General features: G+C 41.5%; 2 protein-coding genes across 2 annotated transcripts in view; one reads left to right on the top strand and one right to left on the bottom strand.

The window, feature by feature from the left end:
• Positions 1–440: 440 nt before the first annotated feature.
• Positions 441–5,021, bottom strand: LOC308129418 (uncharacterized protein; the record flags this gene model as incomplete). The annotated part of the gene is made up of 6 exons (XM_080495359.1): positions 441–686; positions 1,270–1,313; positions 1,790–1,873; positions 3,061–3,129; positions 4,442–4,759; positions 4,979–5,021. 6 exons carry the CDS (start codon positions 5,019–5,021, stop codon positions 441–443), a joined length of 804 nt encoding a protein of 267 aa, XP_080351485.1.
• Positions 5,022–15,347: 10,326 nt separating this feature from the next.
• angpt4 (angiopoietin 4) overlaps positions 15,348–27,493 on the top strand; it is a gene marked incomplete at both ends in the record, with an annotated part of 37,786 nt that continues 25,640 nt past the window's right edge. The window contains 2 exons of the mRNA XM_080495358.1: positions 15,348–15,378; positions 15,494–15,864. Of these exons, the coding sequence (XP_080351484.1) occupies positions 15,348–15,378; positions 15,494–15,864 (402 nt within the window). The remainder of the gene's footprint in view (positions 15,379–15,493; positions 15,865–27,493) is intronic.

The raw sequence follows: 27,493 nt of genomic DNA, 5'->3' as shown, positions 1-27,493 counted from the left end.
AACATGATTCATATATTACATTAAATCAACATTCAAAATTAACATTACATCCAAAAAAAGAGACTGTTTGTGATAAAAAACTACATTTTTGAATATGATTCCAATTAACATCACATGATGCAAGCAGATGCGTCGCTAATTCATTTAAACATTTTTTAAAATGTTTATCAAATTGTAAAAAAAGCCCAGATATAATTAAAAAAACCATTTTCATTTAGAAAAGCAGAGCTGAAAACCTCTGTTTTAATTTTAATTTCATAAAAATGTCAGAAACTTTTCAAAAACACAGGCAATATGAAAAAAACAGAAATCACAGGAGGAAGAGGGTGAATAAGGAGGAGGGAGATGGAGAGGAGGGCGTGGGTCAGGGGGAGGACGAGGAGGATGAAGAGGAGGAAGAGGGTGAATAAGGAGGAGGGAGATGGAGAGGAGGGCGTGGGTCAGGGGGAGGACGAGGAGGATGAAGAGGAGGAAGAAGCTGCACTTTGTTTGCGCATCACGGTTGAATAAAGGCAGGAGTCCTGCTTGTGGATCTGCGAATCCCCGGCGGTGCCGTCAGAGCGTCTCACGATGTCGATGGTGGCGTAATGCAGCGAGGGAAGGGTGGCCATGGCGTATACGGTGTTTACTGCAGTACCGGAGTGTGGCGTCAGGGGGCGCTCTCCTATCTCCTCATAGATGTAATTCTTCCAGAGAAGAAGATAAAAAAGAAAAAATTACACTTGTTAAAAAAAAAGCGCTTCAAAGATAGATAATTCGCAGCTTGATTTATAAGTTAGAATAAAATGCAAGAAGAACTGTGAACATGATTTTTTTTTAAAAACTTGACATGGCAAAAATAAGATCAATAATAATAAATAGATAAATAAGATGAGACAATGTCTAATTATTCTACATTAAATTTGTTTTACATTTAATGCTCAGTGTGATAAATACACGTGTTTATTAAAAAAAAAAAAAACATAAAAAAAAACAGTAGAACGAATCAATGTTGCTGTTAAACACTGATATAAACCAGCCGGCAGAAGATGTAAAAATAGAACACATTTTCTGGGAGAATACATAAAATACATGGAAACATTTTTGTATTCAAAAAAATTCTTGTACATTTGTGAAGAAATCCAAACTTTCCAAAATTCTTTGGTTAACATTTTTTTTTTTTTTTTTAATTTCTTACAAAAGATCATGTGCAAGTGAGGTTACTTAGGAGGTAAAAAGTAATAATAAAAATAATGAATCACATAACGTATGTAAAGGTTGTACACTGACCTCTTTGGTATTTGGTGGCTCTGAGTTTTTTGACGCTGAGAATCCTGTCAAAACGTAAAAGGAAGTGAATGAATTAAATGAAACAAACAAGTCAGTTATTAAAGTGTTATATTAGATATATTAATAATAAATTAAATGACACATTTTGCTGCTGAAGATTATTAACACGGGACGACAGGGACCTTGACTTTAACGGCATTTTACTTTTTCTAGCCAAACAAGAACTAATGTTGAGCGACGTTGCACAACATCAGCCTGCAGTCTCCACCAAAACGTCCTCTTTAGATAATTCTGTAGTTTTCATTCGATAGCGATCAGCTGAGATAATATACTGATAATGATCAACTCTGTGGCTTTTCTGGAGTTTTTTTTTCTAAACACTGCTAATGTCCCCTCGTCACTGCTGACAGTATTTGGAGAAGATGTTTATGAGACAGGAAGGAACTTCGGTGTGGTTTTACGTTAATGTGCAAAGAATTCTACAGGCGTGTGAGGTTTCATTATTGCTCATCGTCCTCACGTTTGTAGATGAGGATCAAAACCGTCACAAGCAGCAGCAGCAGCACGACACAAACGCTCGCAGTGATGAGGACCTCTGAGCCATCTGCAACACAGAAACACATGGAAACATTGAGAGAAACACATGGAAACATTGAGAGAAATAAGTGGAAATGTTGAGAGAAACACATGGAAACATTGAGAGAAATAAGTGGAAACATTGAGAGAAATACATGGAAACATCGAGAGAAACACATGGAAACATTGAGAGAAACACATGGAAACATTGAGAGAAACACATGGAAACATTGAGAGAAATAAGTGGAAACATTGAGAGAAATACATGGAAACATCGAGAGAAATACATGGAAACATTAAGTAAAATACATGGAAACATTGAGAGAAATAAGTGGAAACATGAAGAGAAACACATGGAAACATTAAGAGAAATACATGGAAACATTGAGAGAAATAAGTGGAAACATTAAGAGAAACACATGGAAACATTAAGAGAAATACATGGAAACATTGAGAGAAATAAGTGGAAACATTGAGAGAAATAAGTGGAAACATTGAGAGAAACACATGGAAACATTAAGAGAAATACATGGAAACATTGAGAGAAATACATGGAAACATTGAGAGAAATAAGTGGAAACATTAAGAGAAATACATGGAAACATTGAGAGAAATAAGTGGAAACATGAAGAGAAACACATGGAAACATTAAGAGAAATACATGGAAACATTGAGAGAAATAAGTGGAAACATTAAGAGAAACACATGGAAACATTAAGAGAAATACATGGAAACATTAAGAAAAATACATGGAAACATTGAGAGAAATAAGTGGAAACATGAAGAGAAACACATGGAAACATTGAGAGAAATACATGGAAACATGAAGAAAAATACATGGAAACATTGAGAGAAATACATGAAAACATGAAGAAAAATACATGGAAACATTGAGAGAAATACATGGAAACACCGAGAGAAACACATGGAAACATTGAGAGAAATAAGTGGAAACATTGAGAGAAATAAGTGGAAACATTGAGAGAAATACATGGAAACATGAAGAAAAATACATGGAAACATTGAGAGAAATACATGAAAACATGAAGAGAAATACATGGAAACATGAAGAAAATACATGGAAACATTGAGAGACACACAGAAACACAGAAGTCACACAGTGGATAGATAGAAATCATGAAGAGAGTCAGTAAACCAGTTGAACATCTTCTTTTATGCATTTTCTTTTCACACAATTCAAAGATCCACTCTTACTGTGTTTCCCCACGGACGCTGCAGTCGTCATGCTTAAAGGAGAGGCCGAGGTGGACGACTGTGCAGGCACTGAAAACACAATCCATCAACCAACCAATCAATCAATCAATCAGTTAATCAAACAGCTGAGCGTCCAGCTCAAGGAAAAAAAAAAATCTGCGAAAAAAGAAGATTAAGAGAAAACCAGGCTTCATTGATGACTGTGTTGTGTTTTTTGCTGTATAAATAAAGTTGAATTGAAGAAGTGGATCAAATTAGAGCTGAATTTGTCTTTTTTGTGGAAAAACTGGCAAAAGAACGCCTGAAGCAACACCAGACCACCAAACACACCGAGACACCAGAGTGCAAACCCAAAGAGTCTATCGTCCGAGAAAAGGAAGTAATGATAATGAGTTTAATATTGAGTTTTGACTTTACCCAGTTTGACCTTAATATCCTGTCATCGGAGGACCGGAAGCTTGGTGACATGGCAGCCGATTACTATCTCTTCCTGTTTTACTGCAACACCAAACCGCTTCCTCAAAATTTTATTTCATTACTCAGAGACGTATTTTCTTCACATTTATTCTCAAGGAGGTTGTTGTGAGTACAGCCGATAGTTGGACTTGAATCATTCCTCCGCAGTCAGAGCCAGACTCGGGTTACAGTGTCAAAAGTTACTTCTACATTACAGTTACTTCTTTCCCAAAAAAAAGTGGAGTTCCTGAAGAGTAATTCAGGCTTTTCTTGTAATGGAAATGTCTTAATCACAGCCTCCAGATAATAATTTACTTGCCGTAAATTAATATTTTCTAAAAACAAATAAATTTTTTGACCATGAAATACTCAATAGTCAAGGCCAAGAAATATCAATTTGTAGCCCTGAAATAATATTCTGCGGCCCACGGAATATTAATTTGTGGCTTGGAAAACTACTTTATGGCCATGAAATATTAATTCTAGGCCACAATTGAAAGTTTTATTTCAGACGGCAAAAAAAAACAAAACCCAGGCTCACTTAATGCTAGCTCCATTTATTACGCATTATGCTAACTTCCCTAGCCAAATGCTAAATGCTGTATGATTTTAGTTAAAAGCCCACGTGACTATCGTGGCCTAAACACACTGTGTTTTCATTTCAGAAAGGTTTAGCATTTACACGGTAATTAAATGCTGTAGTTCTTAAGTTCAGCCACTAGTGGGTGCTGTTGTTGTTGCTTTTTTTTTCTTCCATCACACGATGGAGGAAAACACTGTTGTTATTGAACATCGACTGAGCATGTGCAGAAGAACTGTTTACAAGCGTTTTCAGAAAGTTCCAGTCATAAAGTTTTCATAAAGTTGCTGTTTTCACTCAGTCGCATGACAAATATACGAATAACGAATAAAGAAGTGGACCCACCGACAATCAGGGAGAGTTTGTTGATGAAGACGTTGCCACGGTCTCCGTTGGAGTCTTCAGCTCCGCACCAGTACGTCCCGCTGTCTTCCTCCATCAGCTCCCTCACCAGTACCGTCATGTTTCTCCTCCCGCTCTCGTCATCGAGAGAAAATCTTCCGTTGTCGGGCGTCGAGGTTCTCGCCACGGTCCGACACGTCTGTGGATCGTCTCCCATACAGACGAACTTTGGATGGGAGTCGAGGTCAGCGAGGTCGTCGTAGCTGCAGTAGAACGAGAAGTCCTGACCGACGGTCCGGGATCTTTTGAAGGTTCTGATATCTGGAGGAAAGACGGGAGTTTATCAAATAACGCTGGATGATTCAAGTCAAATCAGCTGTGACTTCAGGTGTGACGGACTCACTTAACACAGACAGCTGGATTCTCTGAAGAGCAGCGTGGTAATACGTCCTCCTTCGAGGTTGTTTTTCTGTTAGTCCGCACCAGTAAACTCCACTATCGCGTTCAGTGAGCTGACTTATGGTTATATTGAAGCCGTGCCAGATATGTGTGGGATTGAATTCTCTGCTGGTAATGCATTCATCTTGACCCTGTTTGCAGAAAAGCTTGACGGTGGACGATGACTTGATGAGCTCAGAGACATTGCAGGCGATGGTGGTTGTTCCTGTTTTGTAAGCAGTGTAATGAAGAGGTTTTGCACAGTCTTCATCTGCAAAAAGAAACAAAAAAAAACATTGGATGGGATTTACTGACATTGTGTATAGATGTGGAATCATACGGTGGCCCAGAAGGGCCACAAAAAAACAAGAAAAAGCACAAAGCACAAAACAAAAACAAGAAGCCACAACACAACAACAAAAGGCCACAACAACAAAAGCCCAAATACAATAACAAACAGCACAAAACAAAAACAAGAAGCCACAACATAACAACAAACAGCACAAAACAATAACAAAAAGCCACGACACACCAACAAGCACAAAACAACAACAAAAAAAAGTCACAAAACAACCAAAAAGCCACAATACAACAGAAAACCCCCCACAAAACAACAACAAAAAACCACAAAACAACAACAAAAAGCCAGAATACAGCAGAAAAAGCCACAACACAACAAAAAGCCAGAATACAATAACAAACAGCACAAAACAAAAACAAGAAGCCGCAACACAACAACAAAAAGCACTAAACAACAACAAAAGCCACAACACAACCACCAAAAAGCCACAATATAACAGAAAAAGCCACAACACAACAATAAAACTTGAACACTTTTAACCGATCAGACTCTTTGTGTGCGAACGTGAGACGGAAATGGACATTTGTATTGTGGTTCTTTTCCTGTGGACTTGAGAGGACGAGTTTGCACATTTAGAAAGACACTGGTTTGGAGTTTGCGCCTTCTCCCGATGTTTTCGGCTCACACACACACGCACGCACACACGCACGCACACACACGCACGCACACACACGCACACACACACACATACACTCCAGGGTTTAGCTGTGAGTGTGACGACGCAGGTGTAACAAGTGGCTGGATGGCTGATAGTGGCTTTCAAATGTAATAATCTGCATTTTACTCACCAACTTCGAATTCCAGACGCCTCTCATGCTCCACTTCCTGCTGCTGCTCCTCAACTTCAGAATAACCGAGGATCACTTTCTGTAGTCGAGCGTGTTTTTGTGGACTCACACCAGAAATTTGACAATTTTCATTTTTGCAAGTTAATTTTACTCCTCCCTCTTTGCAGCCCTTTCCTTTAGATCGAGCCGTACGACCTGTAAATAAGACAAAGTCATTGCACATCAGTGATGTTTTTATTTGAGTTTGATATCGTGAGGTCATTTATATTTTTTTCCTCATGTTGCGGTGATGACTGAGCCACGCAACGCCTCACATCAAAACGCATCTTCGTTACATTTTCATTTCAGAAAAGTTTTGCATTTATACGTCGTTACACGTGGAGATGGAGTCCGGGCTTTTTCAAAAAGTTCCACCGTGGGAGCCGATTCCAAGAAGCAGCAGTTTCCTTGTTGAAAGCAAACATCCAAAACGCAACAAAAGTTTCGTGTTTTCACGAGAAAACGTCTAGAATACAGAATGTATAGTGTTCTCCATGATATTACATTCATTTGTTGCATTTTGTTTAAATTTTTTTTTTTTTTTTTTCCAATTTCCCACAAAAATCTAAGAAATTGTAAACTGGGAGTTTCATGGGTTGAGCCACAACCAGGCTTTTTAATGGTATCTGAGTTTTTTTTTTTTCATTGTCCCGAAAACAAAACAAAACTTTAGCCTGGAGATTATATATTGATGAAACTTTAATAATGCGTCACTCCTCTTCAGACAGCAGCGACTCCATCTGCCAGTGAACCGCGGACACTTACATGAAACTAACTTCTCAAAGTGAAATATTCAATAAATTCAATAAAAATTCAATGCAGATTGAATCTTTCAACAGCTTGTTTGATGTGAATCAGAAAAACAACAAACATTTATGTAGGATGAGTTAAAAACAGGAATGAATGTTTGAATTTCATAGAGACGATCTGTTGGGAAGTGATTTGTATTAAAGTTTTCTTTTTGTTAAAATTGACAGAATACTAATATAATAGCCAAACCACGTGTCCTTAAATAATATCATTAATGCTAAATCAGCTTTTTATCATCAGACACTTACCTGCTGCCAGGCAGACGAGCAGAAGAACAAACCTCCTCATTTTGTGCGTCTTGTCTGCTGGAATGATCTGTGAGACACTTTCAATCCTGTGACTTATATCACTTCCTGTTTTTACTTCTTTTTTTTTTTTTAAACCACCTGTCTTTTTTTAAATTCAAAGTAGTTTTTCACTCCCTGCTGAGGTGCAGTCGCAGTGTTTAGTTAACACAATCGCTCCACCTGCAGATGAACCCGTGTCTGCACGGGGTGTGTGTATGTGTGTGTGTGTGTGATTTCAATCACACTAACACTGAACTCAATAACTACAGTGAATACTCTAAATGTTTTTATGGTCTAGTTTCCAAGACGACGAAGTTTTCTCATTTACGTTTTGAAAACGACGTCCGTTCACACAGAAACTGCAGAAATGCAGTAAATGATGTAATTGGCCTGTCAGGCCACAGGTTGCTGCTCCTGGTTGTTTGAGAGATGAAGGCACACACACACACACACACACACACACACACACACACACACACACACACACACACACACACACACACACACACACACACACACACACACACACACACTATAAACCAGGGGTGTCAAACATGCGAACCGCCATGTGATTTTTTAAAAAGTATTAATATGAAAACTGACAGAGTCTGATGTAAAAACACTAGATTGGCAAAAATGACATTCAAAACCGCCCTTGGTCAGGATTTATTAATGCGTCTTTGGAGGTCACATGACGCAACATCTTTCACAATAAACAATGAGTCCAATTTATGTGAAACGACTCTTTAGACACGTAAAACTCACTTTTTTTTTTCCAGATGACAACAAATTGTTTTAATCCTGAATAAAAATACGACACCCAGATACAGGTGACTGAGGTTTTTTTTTGCAAATATAATAATATCTGATTTCCTTTAATATGTATATTTCAGAATAGACTGGCAAATTCTTGCAGTTACAAAAGGATCAAAAGAAGGAAAGACTTGTCCATATCTGCAGTTTAATATGTTACGATTGACTTGTTGGGCCTCCAGAGGTCAGATCAGGTTGATGTGGCCCCTCAACTGAAATCAGTTTGACGCCCCTGCTATCAACACTACCAATAGGAGAAGGTGGACTATAACTAAAAGTCCCAGGAGACGAACCGGGAGTCTGTTGTTACTGTCGCTGCTTCTGAGGTCATCTTTGTGACGCTCCGGCAGTAATGCTGCCGAGGCAGAGACGTTTTCGCTTGCAGTTCCTCCACTGGACTTCCAGGGGGAGCTCTTGTACCGGTGCATGTCGTCACATAGCCTCTACAGAGGGCAGCACACATACAAACATCTCCACCGCAGGTACAGCAGCTTTCACACAGAGCTTCTTCGAGAGCGTCTGGCATCATCATGCTTCTTCACAAATTGTAATATTTAGCTACCTTGTGGCCTTTTTCATTTCATTTAATGACAAGAGTTCAATTACGAGATCAAATATTTCACAAAACCCAATATATTCATGGTTAAAGTATGTATGATAACATATATATATATATATATATATATATATATGGCCATGTGGACCTGCCTCAGTTCACAGAGCACTAATGGTTTTTGGCCAGAGTCGTGAGTTTGTGGAGTCTGATTACATCCATCATCCAGTCCAAGAGAAACACGGAACAGCGGCCGAGTGCGTGTTCGTGGCGTACGGGCACGTCGGGGGATCGGAGCGGCTGCCAGCCAATCAGGAAAGAAAACACAAGATTAGATAAAGTGTTTTTTTATTTTATTTTATTTCGTTTTGACCTTTGGGTATGTCGAACAAATCCAAGTCCTCAAGATACAAACTCATGCAAGATCTGATTGTAGCTTTTAAAGACTTCGAGTTGTTGTTCATTAGTTGTTTAGGACCTGCTGGTGAAGAGCTGAAGTTGAAATGACAAAACAGACTATTAACCCTTAAGGCACCGTCCATCCATCCATTGTCTGGATGTCATGCATGTTCCCTCGACCCTGGTTTCCATGGAGATGGCGTATTCTCAAGTTCCACCTTGAAGGTCGTGTTATCAGTGGCCCCGAGCATTAATAATAATAAGAAGAAAATAAGAAAAAAATACAAATAAAAACAAACACATTTTAAGCTTTCGGAGAAATAAGGTTTATAAAGCATTTTCTGTCAGATGACTCATTGTGTGGGTCTCATGGATCAGCTGACACCTGAAATAACGAGGTCAGGCCTCGTCTTAGAGAGATAATGTCTTATTATCTGAACGTGTCTGGGAGTTTATATCCAGTAACACATGAGCGTATCTCTGTCAGGAGTTTCAGGAGAATCGAGGAGAGGAATGCTTTCAGAGAGGGAGTCACATATCGCATTTATTCTATCACTTCTTTAAAAAGAGGTTTTTTTTGTTTTTTTTTAACGCCGTCACGTCTTCGCCGCTGCTCAGGGTTTCCAAGACTCGACATAAATGCAGGAGGATTTCCCACCATTAGCGACGACGGTGTTTATATTGCATTATCTGCTTCATTCTCACTGTATCACCAAAGTAATTCGAAGCCCGATAACAGCGGCCGCGAAGATTAACAAGGGTCACGGTGGGAACACATCACGCGGGAACTCTAAGCAACAAGGGTCCCCGAGCGCCCCCCCCCCCCCTTTTTCCAACGCCGTCTTTAGCGGCGCCGCGGGACGGTTTCCTCTGAGGGCGGCGTGACGACGCCCGGCGTGTCGGGTTCGGGCCCGAGGCCGAGGCGAGCGCGTGTTTGACAGTTACGGCGAGGAGTGTGCAGCTGACAGGCTTTTAAACCCTTGAGTAAACACACTGCCGCCCCTCCCCCCCCCCCCCCAAAAAAAACTGCGGGGTAACGTCAACCCCCATCCATCAAACGCCTGGACGGCGTGCGCCCCTCGCCGGGAGTGAGGAACCCGTCACGTCCACTTTCTTCCCCCCAGTCGCAAAAGAGGCTGGAGAAGAAATGCACATTTGCAAGCGTCGCTCATTACTAGACACAATCGCATTAGAGTAATTCTATATTTATTCTATTAAAGCACTTTCAATCCACTTCTGGATACAGGGACACGTCGAATACTGTGTCGGAAATGACAATTATGGTAAGTGAAGACCGCACTGACGGTAGCAGCAGGATGAGAAAATGTGAGAGAAAGTAGGACAGAAAAGACAGAATTTTTTTAATCTGCCGCAAAAGCATCAATCCACCCTCTTTCTATGAGGCTCTATGAAACACGAGAGGTCAGGAGCTGATCACAGTGTCACTGATTTACAAAAATAAACATTGAATTGCACGCTCGCCGGTGACCCGCTAAGATTAAGACCGTGAGTGACATCATGTGCAACACCAGGATTCAAACGAGTGTTAATTGTGCTTCAGACCCTGTTTGAACGAGCTGCTGGAAGCGATTTTGATTGCATCATTTCTGTGTTTTTGTTACAGAAAAGGGTTTTAACGTGGTGATATTTCGAAAATGATGTCTGTTTATGCAGAAATTAGCACAGTGACTGTCAGCTATAAAAGTACCGCGTCACAGGAGAATATGGACTGGGAGTCATGAGAACGTTGTTCTTATTATGAGCCTGTGCAGAACTATTTACTTCTATTTACTTCTGATTCTAGAAAGTTGTCTTTGTTTTTTGTTTTTAATACCGTTTCCACAAAGAAGGCGTCACAGCTTTTTCAAAAAGTTTCACCTTTCAAAAAAGTTGAGCAGCGTTGACCTGTATATGGAGACTCACTTGAAAACTTTGCCTGAGGACCTTCCAGTAAAAACAAAAACAAAAACAAACAAAAAAAACGCACCTCGGTGTTGGAGGAAGTTTTCACTGTGGATTTTTTTGTGTGCAATTTTGCATGCTTTTTTTTGGTTTGTTTTTTAAGGCGTATGAATGTGCACAGTGTTTTGCATGCTGATTGGCTAAGGGAGAACCTGCACATTGTATTTTGTGTCCTGATTGGCTACGGGACTGTTGACCCTTGTCAATCAATCTCCGTGCCGCGTTTCGTGTCAGCGAATGCATTCGACTTGCATATACATATACATATACGTATACATATACATATTGCAAATACATCAATGTCTGATCGGTAGCACTGTGACTCTGAAGTGCTGCATGTTTGCATGTTTTGTTCCCGACAAACTCCACAATGTCGACAAAACATTCTGCACCTACAAAGGCACCGGCGGTCGCAGCCAAAAGGCAGAGGTATGTTTATGTATGTGTTGAAACAAGAGAGAAATGTTGCTTCCTGTCTGCGAAAAGAGTATAAAGTGTGTGGTGACGGGGTTTTACAGCCTTAGAACATATATAATACTTGTAAAAAAAACTAGCTTGCAGATTTCGCTTATTTCGGTTATTTTTAGAACGTAACCCCCGTGATAAACGAGGTGCCACTGTAATGTAATAAGACAAAAAAAACAAACACCTGGAGCCACTCGTCTCCCAGAAAACTCACGTTCACACTTGGAAAGTTTCGTCACAGAGCAGATCACCTCCTTTCTTTGCTCTGTGGTCCATTGCTGGTGGAGGACCGAGGACCGAGGGCCGAGGACCCTGTCACCCCTGATGGGGTTCTGACCCACTGATCTTATACTTTTAACGTGGACTTTGAAGCCTAAATATTCACCTGCTGTGTGACAAACCCAGGACCTTTCCTCGTGAACACTGTGGGCAGATCAGGCCCAACATGGCGGAGTGAGAACATCCCTCCATTCTGTCATCGCGCCGTTCACCTAGAGGTCCGTCTAAGCTTCCCTCTGTGTTTTTCAACGAGCCAAAGCTCCTCGGGTTTCATCCCATCATGTGTTTTTGCAGGTGCAGCGCGTTAGGAAGTGTGCAGAGGGGTCCTGACTTCATCCACCTCCACGGAACCGTAACCAGAACCAAAACGGCTCCGGCGTGACTTTATGATCCTGAATGTTCACACAATGAATTTACTAAAGTCCCACAAACTGTGGAGGAACCTTTGGCCTGGTCGAGCTCCACGATGCTTTTGTGTTGTTTTTTTTCCTACACCGCATTGTCCTGAAAACACGGAAACAGTAAAAGACGCTGAGAACGAGAGCGTTGGGCCACAAGATGGCGCTGTGGGTTGTTTTTATAATGAAATCACACACACAAGCACCGATAATTGGACTGTTGTTTTCGGTGACTGTCAAAATAAAACTGCCACGTCCCAGGAGAATCCGGACTGGGAGTCGTGACACTCTGGAGGAAAACATGGCCGTTATTGTCCATCTACTGAGCATGTGCAGAACAACCAATTAATTTTTTTCCACTTATGATTTACTAGGATCGTGATACACATGTGCAGGAGCAGCGTTTTCGCATCTCCATGGATACGGATCCTGAGCATTTTCAGAAAGTTCAGTTTTCTCTCGTTTGAATTTAAAACTTCCACCTTTAAAGTAAATTTTCAAAAAGTTGCATTTACAATGGCTTTGACCGCCGTTGTCATTTAAATGGACCCAAAAGGCAGCAAAAGTTTGTGTTTTCAGTTGAAATTGTTGACATAACGGGGCCACGGACTTTGAAAAACTCGACCTCAACCTCAGAATTCTGTGGTAAAAGCAGAAGGTAAAGTGTGTAAAAAAAAAACAACAACGCTTCTTCGTAAGGTGATCTCCTCTTTGCTCCGATTGGTTGATCTTCCATTTTAACTCATTGATTGATTGCAACAACAAAACACGCCACTCATCTGATTTTAAGCTCTCTCTGGGATTTTTGTTTTTAAATCTTTTTTCCCCCCCGTCTCTTCATCGTCGTTCCGTTGATGCAGACAACAGATGTGTTGCCTCTCGCAGTGCAAACCGAGAATCCAGAGCATCAGATCAGACTTTATTCTCCCCCGCAGGTCCTTGATTGATTCTGCAGATCCTGGTCAAACTCTTAACGATGTTCGAGGCAGAGCCTTTCTTTTCTCCTGCAGACTGGCCACCTGAAACCTCCACGTGTTCTGATCTACGGACGGTTTGCACATATTAAAAAAAAAAAAAAAACCTGTGTCAACTTGATACTGTGCACACAAATATGGAACATCTGTGTCCGTCTGTCTGATTCTGACCAATGCAGGACGCCTTCAGTTGGAACAACCCGAGTTTACCTCAGTTTTCTGTTTCGACTGAGAAAACAAACCTCACATTTAACTTGTTTTTACAGTGTTGAAAGGGGTTGGGGGTTCCATGGTGCCACATTTAATTTATGCTTGCGGGCGCTCAGAGCTCCATCCAATCACAACATGATGCCTTCAAGTGAATCAACACGGGAAAAGATCAAGATATGGGGGGGGGGGGATAAAAATAAATCCGGCATTTTTACCTCCGTTGTCTTGAACTTTTCCAAACAATCTGATAAAGGTGTCGGGTCGTCAGGATTGAAGGTTTCAGCAGAAAGACACCTCAGTGGTGAACGTGTCCAACGGCAGCGCAAGACACTGAAGAACAAACCAGGAAAACTAGAGAACCACGGTGTCGTGGTTCCCACAGGAGGCCGGTTGCTGCCGATGCCAGCCTGAGCAGAAGAGCCGGCAGGACGGAAATATCTCCTCGCATGTTGTTCTAAACGTCCAAAAAAAACGTCCGCAGTTACAATTTTATTTTAAAGCATCGGGATGGGAATCCTCCTGGAACAAAAGTGGCTGCGTGATCAGATTTCACTTATTCATCAAAACAATTCAAGAGAAAATAAACAATTTCCCACACGGACTCATCTCCAGAGGAGAACCGCCGACGGAGGACCGTCTGCAGGAGGGGCAGCGTGACGGAGGAACGTCTTCGCGACGAAGCAGATTCGGAGACGGAGAGTGAGAAAAGGGCTGCAGGTGGAGGAAAAGTCTGTTTCACTGCGTCTGGAAGGTTGAAACACAAGAGGGTCGTTTTGTTTATGTGTCTTCAAAAGATGCTGCTTCAGGTTTCTTCTACCTCTGAAGGTTCGTCACAAACAAACACGTCCGACCGTCCATCCGAACGCAGGACTGTTCGCTTGAGGGGTCGTCTCTAGTCTGACGGGTCCAACGTCCGCCGCTCGCCAGCGAGGAAACTCAAAACTGGCGCTGAGCAGTTTACAGCTCGTTAGCGCAAAGTGAGCGCTAGCCGTCCGCTAGCTCGCTGGAAACGCCGAACTTAAAAACTACAACGTTTCTGTAGTTGCCGTGGAAACGGACATCGTTTTCATCGGGGTGTAAACAGCCGAGTCACTTGAATAGACTTTCCAAATTGGTCGTTTGATGTCATTTTTCAAAACGTTGCCGTGGAAACGTGAAACGTCTGAAATGAAAACGCGTGAAATGTTGTTCAGTAAATAAGGCCTGGATTCCACAGAAGCTCAGTGTTCTGCAACTCTCCATCCGCCCTGTTCCCATGAGAATGATGCCCCCCCATGCCCCCCCCCCCCCCACCCCCAATGCCCACCAAAGGCCCGACCAGCTAACAATAAGCCAGCGACTCGTTTCAACACAAACGAATCCGTAACAGAAGACGGAGATCCAAAAATGACTGAATCACATCAAAATAAATAAAGAGCCGGCGGGAATTCAATGAGAGCAGCTGTTTTTTTTTCTTTTCTGTTTTTTTTTTTTTTCAATCTCCTGTTGCTCTGAGTCAGGAACAGAAATGTTCAATTTCGTTCTGGTTCAAGTAAAACAAATATCACATTTTTAATCACCGAAGAAGAAGTGGAGGATGTTTGTGTTCGGTAGATTCTTTCTTTTCTGAAGCTCTTTTTTAAATGATCCACGCTTGTTCGTCGTTCAGCGGCAGCGAGGGAACCAAGGTTCAGTCGCGAGCTGAGACTTTGTCAACGGCGTTAATTTCAATATAAAGGGTGCAGCTTGTGTTTGGCACCGTTTCCTCAGCAGGTCCTTCTTCTTCCTCCTCTTAATCTCACATGTCGCTTCTTTTTTCAGGCTCTTTCTGGGCTTTTCTTTGCTCCCTCCGCTTATTTCTTCCCAAACGGATGGGGCACTCCGTTAGACCTCCCTCAGCTCTCCTCCTCCTCCTCCTCCTCCTCCTCCTCTTCCTCTCGTCCCTCCTCCTCCTCCTCGGTCTCAGATAAGAAGGGGGCAGACGTAATTCCCCTCAGTCGCTCCTCAAACCGCAGAGCAGAAAGACACATTTTCACGCTGGACCATTTCATTTTTTTCCCCCCCCTCTTGCAGATCTTTGTTGACTTTTTAAGATCTTATCTCCTCTCCCCATCACTTCTTCTCCTGTTCTTTTTTTCTGGAGTTTTCGAAAGCATGAAGCAGCAGCCGAGCGTGAAGCCAGGAGGTCCGTCCTGAAGGAGAGTTGAGCATCACCTGGAGTTCAGCTGGAGACTCTCCGCCGGGCCGATGGAGCCACGGCCCCTCCTGGGGTGAACGAGCGTCTCCACCTTCTCGTCCAGCTCACGCCGCCGCCATGGCGGCCCTCGGCGTCCGCCGGCGGCTCTTTGTCCTTCTGCTGCTGTGGACCCTGGCGATGGCCGCGGAGCGAGGGGGGCCACGGACCCCCAGGAGAGGAGGAGGAGGAGGAGCGGAGAAGAGGAGGAGGCTGCACCGCGTCCAGCACGGCCAGTGCAGCTACACCTTCATCCTGCCGGAGCTGGACGGCTGTCCGGAGGCGTCGGAGGCGGGCCAGGGTCAGGGGGGGCAGCGGGGGGGCGCCCGCGGCGCGGTGGTGCAGAGGGACTCGCCGCCGGCGGACGGAGAGTGGTCGGTGCTGAAGCTGAGGCGCCTGGAGAGCACCATGGAGAACAACACGCTGTGGCTGCAGAAGGTAAGGACCGCGGAACACCTCCTCCGACGTTGTCGCCATGGAGACGGGATGGGAGGCGGGCGGTAACGCCGCTACTGCGCACTGCGGTCGCGTCAAATCGTTCTGCCCATGAGCAAGAAGGATTCATTCATAACTCCTGCCTGGAGTGTAAGCGTACAGTGCATTATTAAAATAGCTTTAAACGAAATAATAAACAATATAAATACAGTAACTGCAGTTAATATCTGGTTTCATAACTAGCTGGTTATAAAATTAGTGAAAGAGTAAAATCATTATAAAATATAATAAATGTAGAAAGCAATGTAATAATGTGATTGTGTGTGTGTGTCAGTCTTAAGGTTCAATGTTCAAGGTTCAAGGTTCAAGGTGTTTTATTTGTCATTTCACCAGTAAAAGCCAGGTTTCACAGTGTAATGAAATTCTTACGTTGCCGACTGCCCTGGTGCCGACATACATAAATAAATAAGTATATGCACAAGAAAATAGAATAAAATAAAATTAAATAACAGAGCAGTGCAAAATATTGTCTGCTGTAGTGGGGAAGTGGTTTGCCCTGCCGCCTCAGAGACTCTTCTCCTCTTCCTCTTTTGTTCTTTTATTCTTTATTCACACCACGTCACACAAACCAACACTTATCTACACTCTATACATCTATAGACACACACAACCAGTGACTCGCACATTCCTGCTGCAGGGAGGACGTTTGTTCCTGAACTCTGTGAAATCAGTAACGACTCTAATGATGATGAATGAAGACTGTCTGCTGCTCATCCTGCAGGGAAATGTTTTCTTTTCCTCCGTCAGATTCATTTGATCCGAATCACCTGCTTAAGTTCGATATTAAAATCTGAGTCAGGATTTACACAATCTGAAAGGGACAAAAAAATTAATATTGAGAATGATATTAAGAGAAAATGTTTTCAAATTCAAAATGTATGTCTATATTTTGATCTTTAGACCAAAAGAGAAAATATACTTTAGCATAGTGTGGAATTTAAATAAAAAAAATAAAAACATTTCCTTTTGAAGCTAATAACTGAATAAAAAAATACACGTTTGAGGAGCAGCAGTTTGAAGTTTGGAAAAAAAAAAAAAGAAAAAGTTACCACCCACAGTGTTAAGCCTTCAGAGGAGATGCGGGTCAGATCTGGACACACACTGACCTTTGACCTTTCCCAGGGTCAAACGTCAACATTCAATCATCCCTAAAAGTCCTTTCCACAATTTCATTCTCAGCTCAAAATACCTTGAATATGACTGATAAGACGACGGTTCTATAATGAATGTTGACTCTTCTTAAAGAAACACATCTATGAAGTACAGTTCCGTGCATTTCAGTCTGAATCAATCCGCCCAAATCAACTCTGAGTGATTGAAGCAGCAGCGCGACCGACACTTATTTTACGCTGCAGAGTTCTGCAGAATCCAATCAATAAACCTTTGAAGCCTCGAAGGAGCATTTTCAAATTTTTTTTGACTGGGTTCATCAGTCAAATGAGCCTGGAATCAAAAAATTTAAGAAAATACATTAAACATTCAAATGAGGAGCACAAAGCATAGAAAGTTGTAAAATTGTGTTTTTTAGTTTCACTCTACAATTTTCACTCTAGAATTTTTCAAATATTTCAGATACTTTAATGTGGCGTAAATGTGAATTTTTGTTTTGGTATTTTTTTTAAGGTGTTTTATTTTTTATTATTATATTTATTTTTTGTTGAATTTTTTGTTTTGATATTGCAGTTTATTTTTTTATTCATTTTAAAAGCCTTTTTTTGGTAGATTAATCTTTTTTTGATATCCCAGTTTAATTTTTATTTGATATTTTTTTAATTTTTTGGTAGAGACTTCAGCAACATTTTTTTTTAGCTCATTTAGCAGTTGGGATGTTTTTACTTTTTACCTTTTTTAGTTATTTTGAACCATTTAAACTGTTTTAGTATCACAAACCCTTGTTTTTAAAAAAAATAACATTTCAGCTACTCTATCATTTTTGACAACTTTACTTCATTTAGCTGTTTTTAACCATTCGAGTTCTTTTCAGCTATTTTAGCTTTATCAAGTAGCTTTTTGGTGGATTTACCTGCTTTTCGAGATTTCAATCCGACTTTCCCAGAGTTTCTTTTCACATATGAAACACGTCAAAGGAAATGAATGTGCCCACGATGAATGAAAGTCTCTACATTCCTCGGAGACGTCTCTTTATTTGGATTTAAATGTGTAATCCTGTCTTTAGAAACTCCTCATTTGTCCAGTGAAAACTGCAGCACGTTCTGAACGCGAGGACCAGAGACTCACAAGGCCGAGGGGCTTTGATTCTAATACCTGGTTTGGTCCGCGGGCCTCATGTTTGACCCCCTCCCCCCCGCAGTCAGTCTTGCCGTCCCGCTGCCGCAACATGCCGGTTATATGGAACTTAACAGTTTGAGGTCAAATGTTCATTGACAATATCCCACAACTCCTGGAAAATATGGATTTTTTTTTACAATGAGAAAGGTCATAAATTGAAAAAATGCCTCAATTTGAGCCGAGTTACAGGCTTGTTTACGACGTCTGCATGGAGAAGGAGTTAAGAGAAAAAAAAAAAATGTTTTCATGGTTGTTTTCAGTTGCAGCAGCCAACCGGCTCACAAACACTCCATGCAGACGTGCATCTCCACAGACAGGAAAATCAAAACACGTGTTTTCATGTGGAGACTTTGCACACGGAGGTGTCGCTTTCATTTTAGTTAAGAGGCCGCGTGCGACCCAGACGGCTCCTAATTGGTGCAGAGCGGCGCACAAAAATTGCCACCTGAAAAAAGTTTTTCCGTCAGTTTGAGTGCAAAGAATTCTGAGAAAAACCTTTGAAATGTTCATTTAATGAAGTTTTTAAAGAGAAAAACTGTTTCAAATCCTCCCTGCTACTATAGAGCATCTTCCTCCTCCTGACATCCAGAGTATAGAGCATCTTCCTCCTCTAACATCAGATTATAGAGCATCTTCCTCGTCTAACATCAGATTATAGAGCATCTTCCTCCTCTAACATCAGATTATAAAGCATCTTCCTCCTCCTAACATCCAGATTATAGAGCATCTTCCTCCTCTAACATCAGATTATAGAGCATCTTCCTCTTCTAACATCAGATTATAGAGCATCTTCATCCTCCAACATCCAGATTATAGAGCATCTTCCTCCTCTAACATCCAGATTATAGAGCATCTTCCTCCTCTAACATCTAGATTATAGAGCATCTTCCTCCACTAACATGCAGATTATAGAGCATCTTCCTCTGCTAACAACTAGATTATAGAGCATCGTCCTCCTCTAACACCCGATTATAGAGCATCTTCCTCCTCTAACATCAGATTATAGAGCATCGTCCTCCTCTAACATCAGATTATAAAGCATCTCCCTCCTCTAACACCAGATTATAGAGCATATTCCTCCTCTAACATCAGATTATAGAGCATCTTCCACCTCTAACATCCAGATTATAGAGCATCTTCCTCCTCTAACATCCAGATTATAGAGCATCTTCCTCTTCTAACATCAGATTATAGAGCATCTTCCTCCTCCAACATCCAGATTATAGAGCATCTTCCTCCTCCAACATCCAGATTATAGAGCATCTTCCTCCTCTAACATCTAGATTATAGAGCATCTTCCTCCTCCAACATCTAGATTATAGATCATCTGCTCAGCTGTTCAGTTACAGACTCTGTGAATTTAATCCCCTGTTGGGAATAATCGAGATTTGATTATTGATATTTGGAGGCTGTGATGGAAATGTTTGGGATTACTTCCCCCACTGTGGTGTGTTTTATTGTTCTTCACAGAGGAGGGAGGGTGGAGTGTTAACACAGCTCATATGTAGTGTGTGTGTGTGTGTGTGTGTGTGTGTGTGTGTGTGTGTGTGTGTGTGTGTGTGTGTGTGTGTGTGTGTGTGTGTGTGTGTGTGTCATGTTAATACAGCCATCAAACTGCTGTTAAAAAAACAAAAAAAAACTTTAAAACCTCCACACAGAAACAGAAATCCATCATGCGACTGTTGTTTTTTTCCTCTTTTCTTTGATCAGAGTTTGTGGGATGAAAATGAAATGAGAAGTGACAGTGAATGAAGCTGGACCTATAAAAGCTCTAAAAGTAGAAATGAAAAACATGGACAGCAGGACTGCTGCAGGAAGTGGAATCACAGGGGAAGCTGCTGCGGTTTGGAGTGGGAGAAGTGCTGCATGCTTCCATGGGAATGATCCACGGAGACGGGCCTCGTTCAGACAAGCCAACATGTCAATAACAATAAAAAGACACGGCGACACGGCCCACGTCTATCGTCCACATCCGTATTTACAGTGGGAACTCTTAAAATCCTGAACTGAATAGAAAAGTTAATGGGGATAAAGAGAGAAGATAACATGGTAATCATAGAATAGAAGAGAAATAGTTTATCAATCCCAGAGGAAAATTCATTGAAATCATCACATAGATATCAATGATATATAACAATAAAATTATAAAATACTAATATTGTAAATAAAATACAACCGTCAAAGCAGTAAAGATTTGTAAAGGTATCTGACAATTGGATAAACTATCTTTCTCAAATTTTCATATACAGTATTATTATTAGTAATAATAATAATAATAATAATATATGACATAATATAGTAATAATAATAATAATACATTAAATTGAATAAAATAATCAAATACAGTAAAGTGTAGCTAAATAAAAGTTTATAAATATGAGTATTATTTTAATACAAGAGTTTACGTTTTTGTATTCATGTTAGATTGTATTAATAGTTTAACAGTTTTAAACTGAATATTTTGTATTCTCTGTTTAAAAATCATACAGATTTCCCATAATTGGAGAATTTTACAGGCAATTTCACTGCTACTTTGTCAGGTTTTAGACATAATATATTCAAATCTAAATTAAATTCAATCTAATCGAAAACTACCAGAAATACCAAACAGCATCAATCATAAAGGAAAGAGAAATTCACAAGGTTAAAGACATAAACTGTGACTACGTGTCGTCTCAGAACAAACCTATACAGTCTGTGTACGTGTGTGTGTGTCGAGCTTAATTTCTAATAATTTCTCTGTTATGAGCTGCAGCTGCTTTTTGTCCGACTGATTTTTTAAAAATCCCCGAGACATTTTAATGGTTCGCAAGTAAACCCAGATACTGAGATATGTTACACAAACAGGCCGTTTTCTTCTAATCAGCTGATCTGTTGCTCAACCAATGACCATAATTACACACACACACACACACACACACACACACACACACACACACACACACACACACACACACACACACACACACACACACACACACACACACACACACACACACACACACACACACACACACACACACACGCGCGCACACACACACACAAAGCCCGTTTCTGTTTCTCTCTTATATACATAAGAACATATTATCAGTCAACACAATATAACACAAAAGAAACACACACATACAGGTTGTTGTGCTTTCCAGGGACACTTCATCAACCTGTGTTCTTTCTCTTGAGACCAATTTTCCTCCGAACTATACCTGCGACAGGACCGACACTAAACTGAACCCAACACTGAACGTAACTTCAATCTATAGTCTGGAAATGAAGTACAAAGACAGGACAAAAAAAAAAAAGTGTGAATAAACCCAATGAATCAGTGAATTGACAGTGTTATTGTCTGTTTTCTGTAAAAGTGTCAACGTCCCTGATTGTGGTTTTATTTAAGTTAACACAAATCAAACAAATACAGCCTAATCTAATAGTATAAACTTGATAAAACATTGATTTATTCATCAATTTAACACAAATCAAACAAATACAGCTTAATCTAAAAGTATAAACTTGATAAAACATTGATTTATTCATCAATTTAACACAAATCAAACAAATACAGCTTAATCTAAAAGTATAAACTTGATAAAACATTGATTTATTCATCAATTTGCTTATTTATTAAAGGTGGATCATATTGAAGAAGAAACAAAAGAAAAAAAAGTGCTTCATCGGAACATTGTGCTGACTTCACCTCCAAAATAAATCAAATCAGCCTTTTCGACTTGGCTATTAGAAGCAATCAGCTTCCAACTCCAACATTTTTTTTTTTTTTTTTTATAGTTTGATTCCCCATCGGGGAAAGACGCTGAAAGTATGACGTAGGAGTGTGTGAATGTGACCGGCTGTGTAAGAGCAAGAGTTAGAGAATACCACTGGTGTAAAAGGGTAATATAAGTCAATTCTGTTCATCGTCACAATTAAGAACGAACCGTGATCGAATTGTAACGGCTGCACTGAAGCCAGATCCCAACCATGAAAAATGCTGCAGGCACACACACACGCACGCACGCACGCACGCACACACACACACACACACACACACACACACACACACCCACGCACGGCTTCTGTCTCTAATCAGCTGCCGTGATTCCCTTTGGATGCTGATTTTCTCCGGGTTCATTTGTCAATGAGCTTTTCCCAGAGAATCGCTGCTGTCAGCAGAACAGCCGGATCACAAACAAACCCACAGTCAGCAACTTTCCCACTCCGGCCCTGAGAGCCGCGGTCCACTCGCTCTTCGTACGCGTCCACATCGCGATGCACCGTCACGGCTTCTGTGTTGTATTCGGCTTCAGAACAGCAGGAGCGTGACGTAGTCGCGTGATGTCTGTCATGTTCACGCGATCGAAAGCAGCTTATTGCAGACGTTGTTGCCTGGAAAGTGTCGAGGCCACGTTGCCACGACCAAACAGGGTCCATTTTACATGACAGCAGAGGTCGGAGTCGCCTGAAAACGTAACTTTTAGAAGTCAAGGCGGAACTTTTTGAAAAACATTCAGACTCAGATTGGGTCCAAGAAAGTTAGAGGTACTTCTCTGATCGCTTCACAGCTTTGCCATAGATCCTAGCAAGGGTTTTATTCTGGGGGCTCGTTGACGTTTTATAGACCAGTCAAAGCTTCTGTCCCTCCTCTCGCTTCCGGTCGCCCCCCAAAGGGGTCCCACGCCTCAGGTTGAACACCCTTCGCCTTAAACCCAGAGCAAAATTGCTCTATTTAATCTCAAAATTGGATAAGGAAGCCCTTCTGGGATGGAGGACTATGTGTCCTTGCCAACACAGGTGGCCAAGTCAAACAGGGATATTACGTGATTTAATGGTGATTAAGAGAGGTACTCAGGGTGAAGGGGTCTTTTTTTTTGTTTTGTTTTTTGAAAGCTGGCAGCCAAATACGCGTCTTAGATGAGTGAAAATCAATCACCGTGTACACAAACGTACAAACCGAACGCGATCAAACACACACAAACACACTCCGCCTGCCAACTGTGGAGATGGACGCTGATATTTCATCACTGACGTCTTTTGGGGCGAAGGCCTGGTGTTGTTGGAGGAACACGGCACACTCGGCCTTCACCGAGCCCAACCGGCAATCGTGGCCCACGAGATCACCACTTATTGACTCTTTAATCGTCCAGATCTGCTGTGACCTGCGAGATCCCAGCCTAGCCCTCGCTGGCGAACAAAAGCCCGACGACCCCACGGAGGCAATAAAGCGAAATGTAACCCAGATGGTGTGCCGCCGAGGTGTCCGGTTGGTCAAGTCTCCACCGACGCCACATAAATCTTGCAGGGCTTTTATTTTCTGAGTAAACGTGGAGACGGCTGGTCGAAGGCCGAGCGGGCGGGTTGGACCGAGTCTCCCAAGTCCAAACACTTAGTCCTGCTGGGAAGCATAAATTCCTGTTCTCACATCCTACAAGTCTGCAGGACTTTCGTAGATGTGGCATCTTCGACAGGTATCGGACGTGTTTCCAGTGCAACACGGGTTAATCCCACACCTACACACACGCACACACACACACACACACATACAGAAGAAGTGTTTTGAGTTCTGCTGCGAGTACGCCGCTGCGTTGATAACTCGAGATGTTGCCCATCAAGCTGTCATCGGTGTCTGAGCTGCACAGGAAGAACCAGGGGCCGGCGGTTAACGGTCTGAAGAGCGCAGTCTAAAGTTCTGCCTGCCGTTGCATTTTGGCGTCTCCGAGTCCACTCGTGCTTCTTTAACAGCGAAGAATCTGCGTGTAAAGTCTGTCGCACGAACTTCAGAGTTCGAGGTACTTTATCTGTCGTGAGAAAAAAAATCGAAGGGACTAACCAGGTCCGCAACTTGGTCAAATCCAGAACCAAAACAAGCGTCGGCCGGGTTTAAAATGAACATGCATCTACTGAGCATGTGCAGAAGAACTATTTGCTACTGGCCGTGGTGTGTAAGCGACTCGGATTGTTACAAAATAAAATGTAACAAAACCCAAAATGCAACATAGGTCAACAATGCAAAAAGATTTAACAAGAATTTAAACAATCTTAATATGTTTAATGCTTATAGATTATTTTGTGCTGATGATTGGAGGAATAGATTACAGATTATAGACAATAGAAGATGATAAATAATCTGGGAAACAGCAACTATACATAAATACCATAAACTGTATAAAGATATACATATAAACAAAGAGTCAACACTTTTGGTGTTATTTTAAAGTGAAGCAGTTCAAGTCCAATCTATAAATCATTGTCTCATTTTAGACAGGGTCTAGTTTCATTATTGACCTGTTGTTACATTTTGGGTTTCATTTCATTTGTATTTGTTTTTTTTGTTTTTTAAATAAAGTTTCTGGCTCAGCACTTTTGTTACATTATCAACCAGCTATTATATTTGTTCTTTTTTATTACATTATATTATTATATCGGTCTCTAAAAGGGCCTAAAACACAATTGAGCTCTAACGCTGGATAAATTGCACAGAATCTGGTCAAATACCAGACGTAAAGGCCTAAATGCTAATTTACCTCAGTGTGCATCAAATCAAACAGTTTGTGTGTGACGGCTCAGACACAGTTCAGGAACAACAGGAACAAAAATGGTCGTTTCTCCATTTCCCGTTGAAGATTTGGGCCAAAGACAGTCGATCACAGTGTAAAAACCTGTTGCGGCTGATGACACTGTTGGGATTTACGATTGCGCAACGACAGACGGCCTGAGACTATCTTCTAAAACACGAGTGTCAGAAAATGACATTCAACGCTGCACAGAAGTGTGTGAAAATTCACGGCGGACGCCTCATCAAGTTGTCCCCCGTAAATGTCCCCGTGAGCAGCGAGTAAGGGTGACGCGCCGCTCCTCTCCATATTCGCAATTAAATCGTTGGAACGTGTAATAAAACATACGAAAGTCCAGTGAACCAGATCTCGACTCGTTTCCATGGAGATCCTGTGAAAACAAGGCGGTGCTGCAGTTTGACGAAGGACTGGCACTTTGCTTGAACCTCCGTCACTTTGATGGAAGTTTGAACACAGTAACAACAAACACACACACACACACATACACACACACACACACTCAGCCAACCACTCACTCATAATCACAGGGCCATCCAAACACAGTGGGGTGGGATTACCACCATTATTTTGCCATTACTCGGGGTCTCTCTGGGGGTTTTCTCATAAACATTCACAGCTTTCAAAAATGTCCTCACCTCTCTGATCCAAAGAAAATGTTGTGCCGAGTTGACAAGAGACAGAACACAAACACTTAATCACAAGTAAATATACTTTTGTAAGCTTTTTGGAGAGCAGACACAGAATATGTTTTGTTTTGCAGGTTGTTTTTTTTTGTGCGGGACGGCTGAGGTCAGGAGATAAATGGGTCAAAACCGTTTGCGGTGACGCGGCGTTTGCTTTGCCGCGATTGTATTTTTTTGTTTTCTTCGCACAGCTGACGCCAATGTTTGACTTTAAACGCACGATACGTCATTTTTAGTTTTAGTTTAGATTACAAAATGAAGAGGAAAAAAAAAGAAAAGAAAAAGAAATCAGGATGTTGTAGAGAAATGACAAGAGCGAACTGGCGGAATTAATCCTGTAATACCACTTCAGACCACAAGGGGGCGCAGTGTGAACGAAGAGGCGGGAACGCGAGACTCGACCGGACAGGACAGGAAATGTGACATTACTGAAATCTCAGTGCACCTTTAATGAGAGGGCTGAGTGTTTACTGCAGTCCAAACACTTCATGGACACTTTGGATTAACTGCCCTTCGCTTTGATGCCCCAGTCCCCTCCTTATTTAATCAACCCATCCATGTTGTTTTAGTGGGGGACTTCACTCCTCTTATGTTTCCAGTGCTTCAGTGCTCATCCTCACTGCTGCTTTTTCAGAGGCCTAGTCTAGGAAAAAGTTGATGTTTAAACTAAGAACAGAGAAAATGATGCAGTTTTAACATTGGGCCACTTGTAAGTGCTGTCGATTGTTTCTGTAATGAAATCTCAAAATACACGGTTCACATAGTCAATAGCCGGTACACAGACATTCGTACGGACGGATGAAGACGTTGGATCGTGATTGCGAAGACTTTAAACCACGGTCAACTATAAAACTAACAAGTCTCAGGAGAATATGGACGCAATAACATTGTTATAGTCCATCGACCCACGTCTTCTGAACATGAAGAAAATCGACTCTTTTAAGACGGGAAACTGTAAAGTTTTGAAAATACAAAGGCCTCATTTACACAACGATATTTCAGGGTGAGGGTCAGAGGGATGGATTGCTGAATCGATAGATGGATGGATAAATGTCACGTCAAGTTGGATTTCCTTGTTCATTTCTCCACTGGAGGGATTACATGCCAGGTTCTATTGGCACAGACGCCTCCCAGTATATTCTGCTTGACACACACCACAATATTGGGTATTCCTGGTAAATGGAGAGCTCACATACATCTGTCCCTCACTGTGCGCCGTTAGCGATCAACTTCCTGATGTGTTTTCTGCCGATATCAAGTCTACTTTTCCTCCGGCGATCGGGAACTTGCTCCCGTCTGGATGTTGGACTGGATGTCGCTATCTGTGCTGTACAGACTTGGAACCCCTCACGCCATTAATCAAACATCCTCCTACACTTCAGTATCTGCTGGGGTCCCGGCTTTGTCTAGCAGGGATCCAAAAGGGAAGTAGTAGTAATATGCAGAAAATGCTATGATCTCTGGGTTATCAGTAGTTTTTCTTTTTTTTTTTAGACTGGAGGGATTTTCAGTCTGAGTGGCTGGATGGTCGTACAGTTCAAGCAGTCTGCTCGGAGCAGAGTGAAACATTCCCGCTGTTGTTCCGAGAATTTATCCTCAAGACCGGACCAAAGGGATACAACTGAGACGGTGCACATCGTCAGCTAAGGCATGCTTGTTTTTACAGTTTAACACGCTCGGACCTTTTCAGCATCACAAATAAGCGACGCAGCTGAGGGTTCGGGATTCACACTGAGAAAAGAATTTCTGCCGGAGAATTCCACACTCCGCCGATTCACACTTATGAAACCTATAAATAGGCTCAACAACCGGAACGTTCTGACGTTTGTATCAAAGCGTGATGATTAATTAATACTCTGTATGTTGTGAACGGCAAACGTGGCTTTTAGACTTTCTTAATGTTGCAACGTGGAAATATTATCGGAAAGGTTTTTATTTATTTTGTATTAACAGACATAATGGTTTCATTTGTAAATATCTTTCTTTAACAATGTAGGTTGAAAATGATGGTAAAATATTTTCTTTTGAGTGTGACAG

The sequence above is a fragment of the Blennius ocellaris genome, assembly GCF_963422515.1.
Source record: "Blennius ocellaris genome assembly, chromosome: 4".
Taxonomy (NCBI): domain Eukaryota; kingdom Metazoa; phylum Chordata; class Actinopteri; order Blenniiformes; family Blenniidae; genus Blennius; species Blennius ocellaris.
This window is presented reverse-complemented; position numbering and strand designations above follow the sequence as displayed.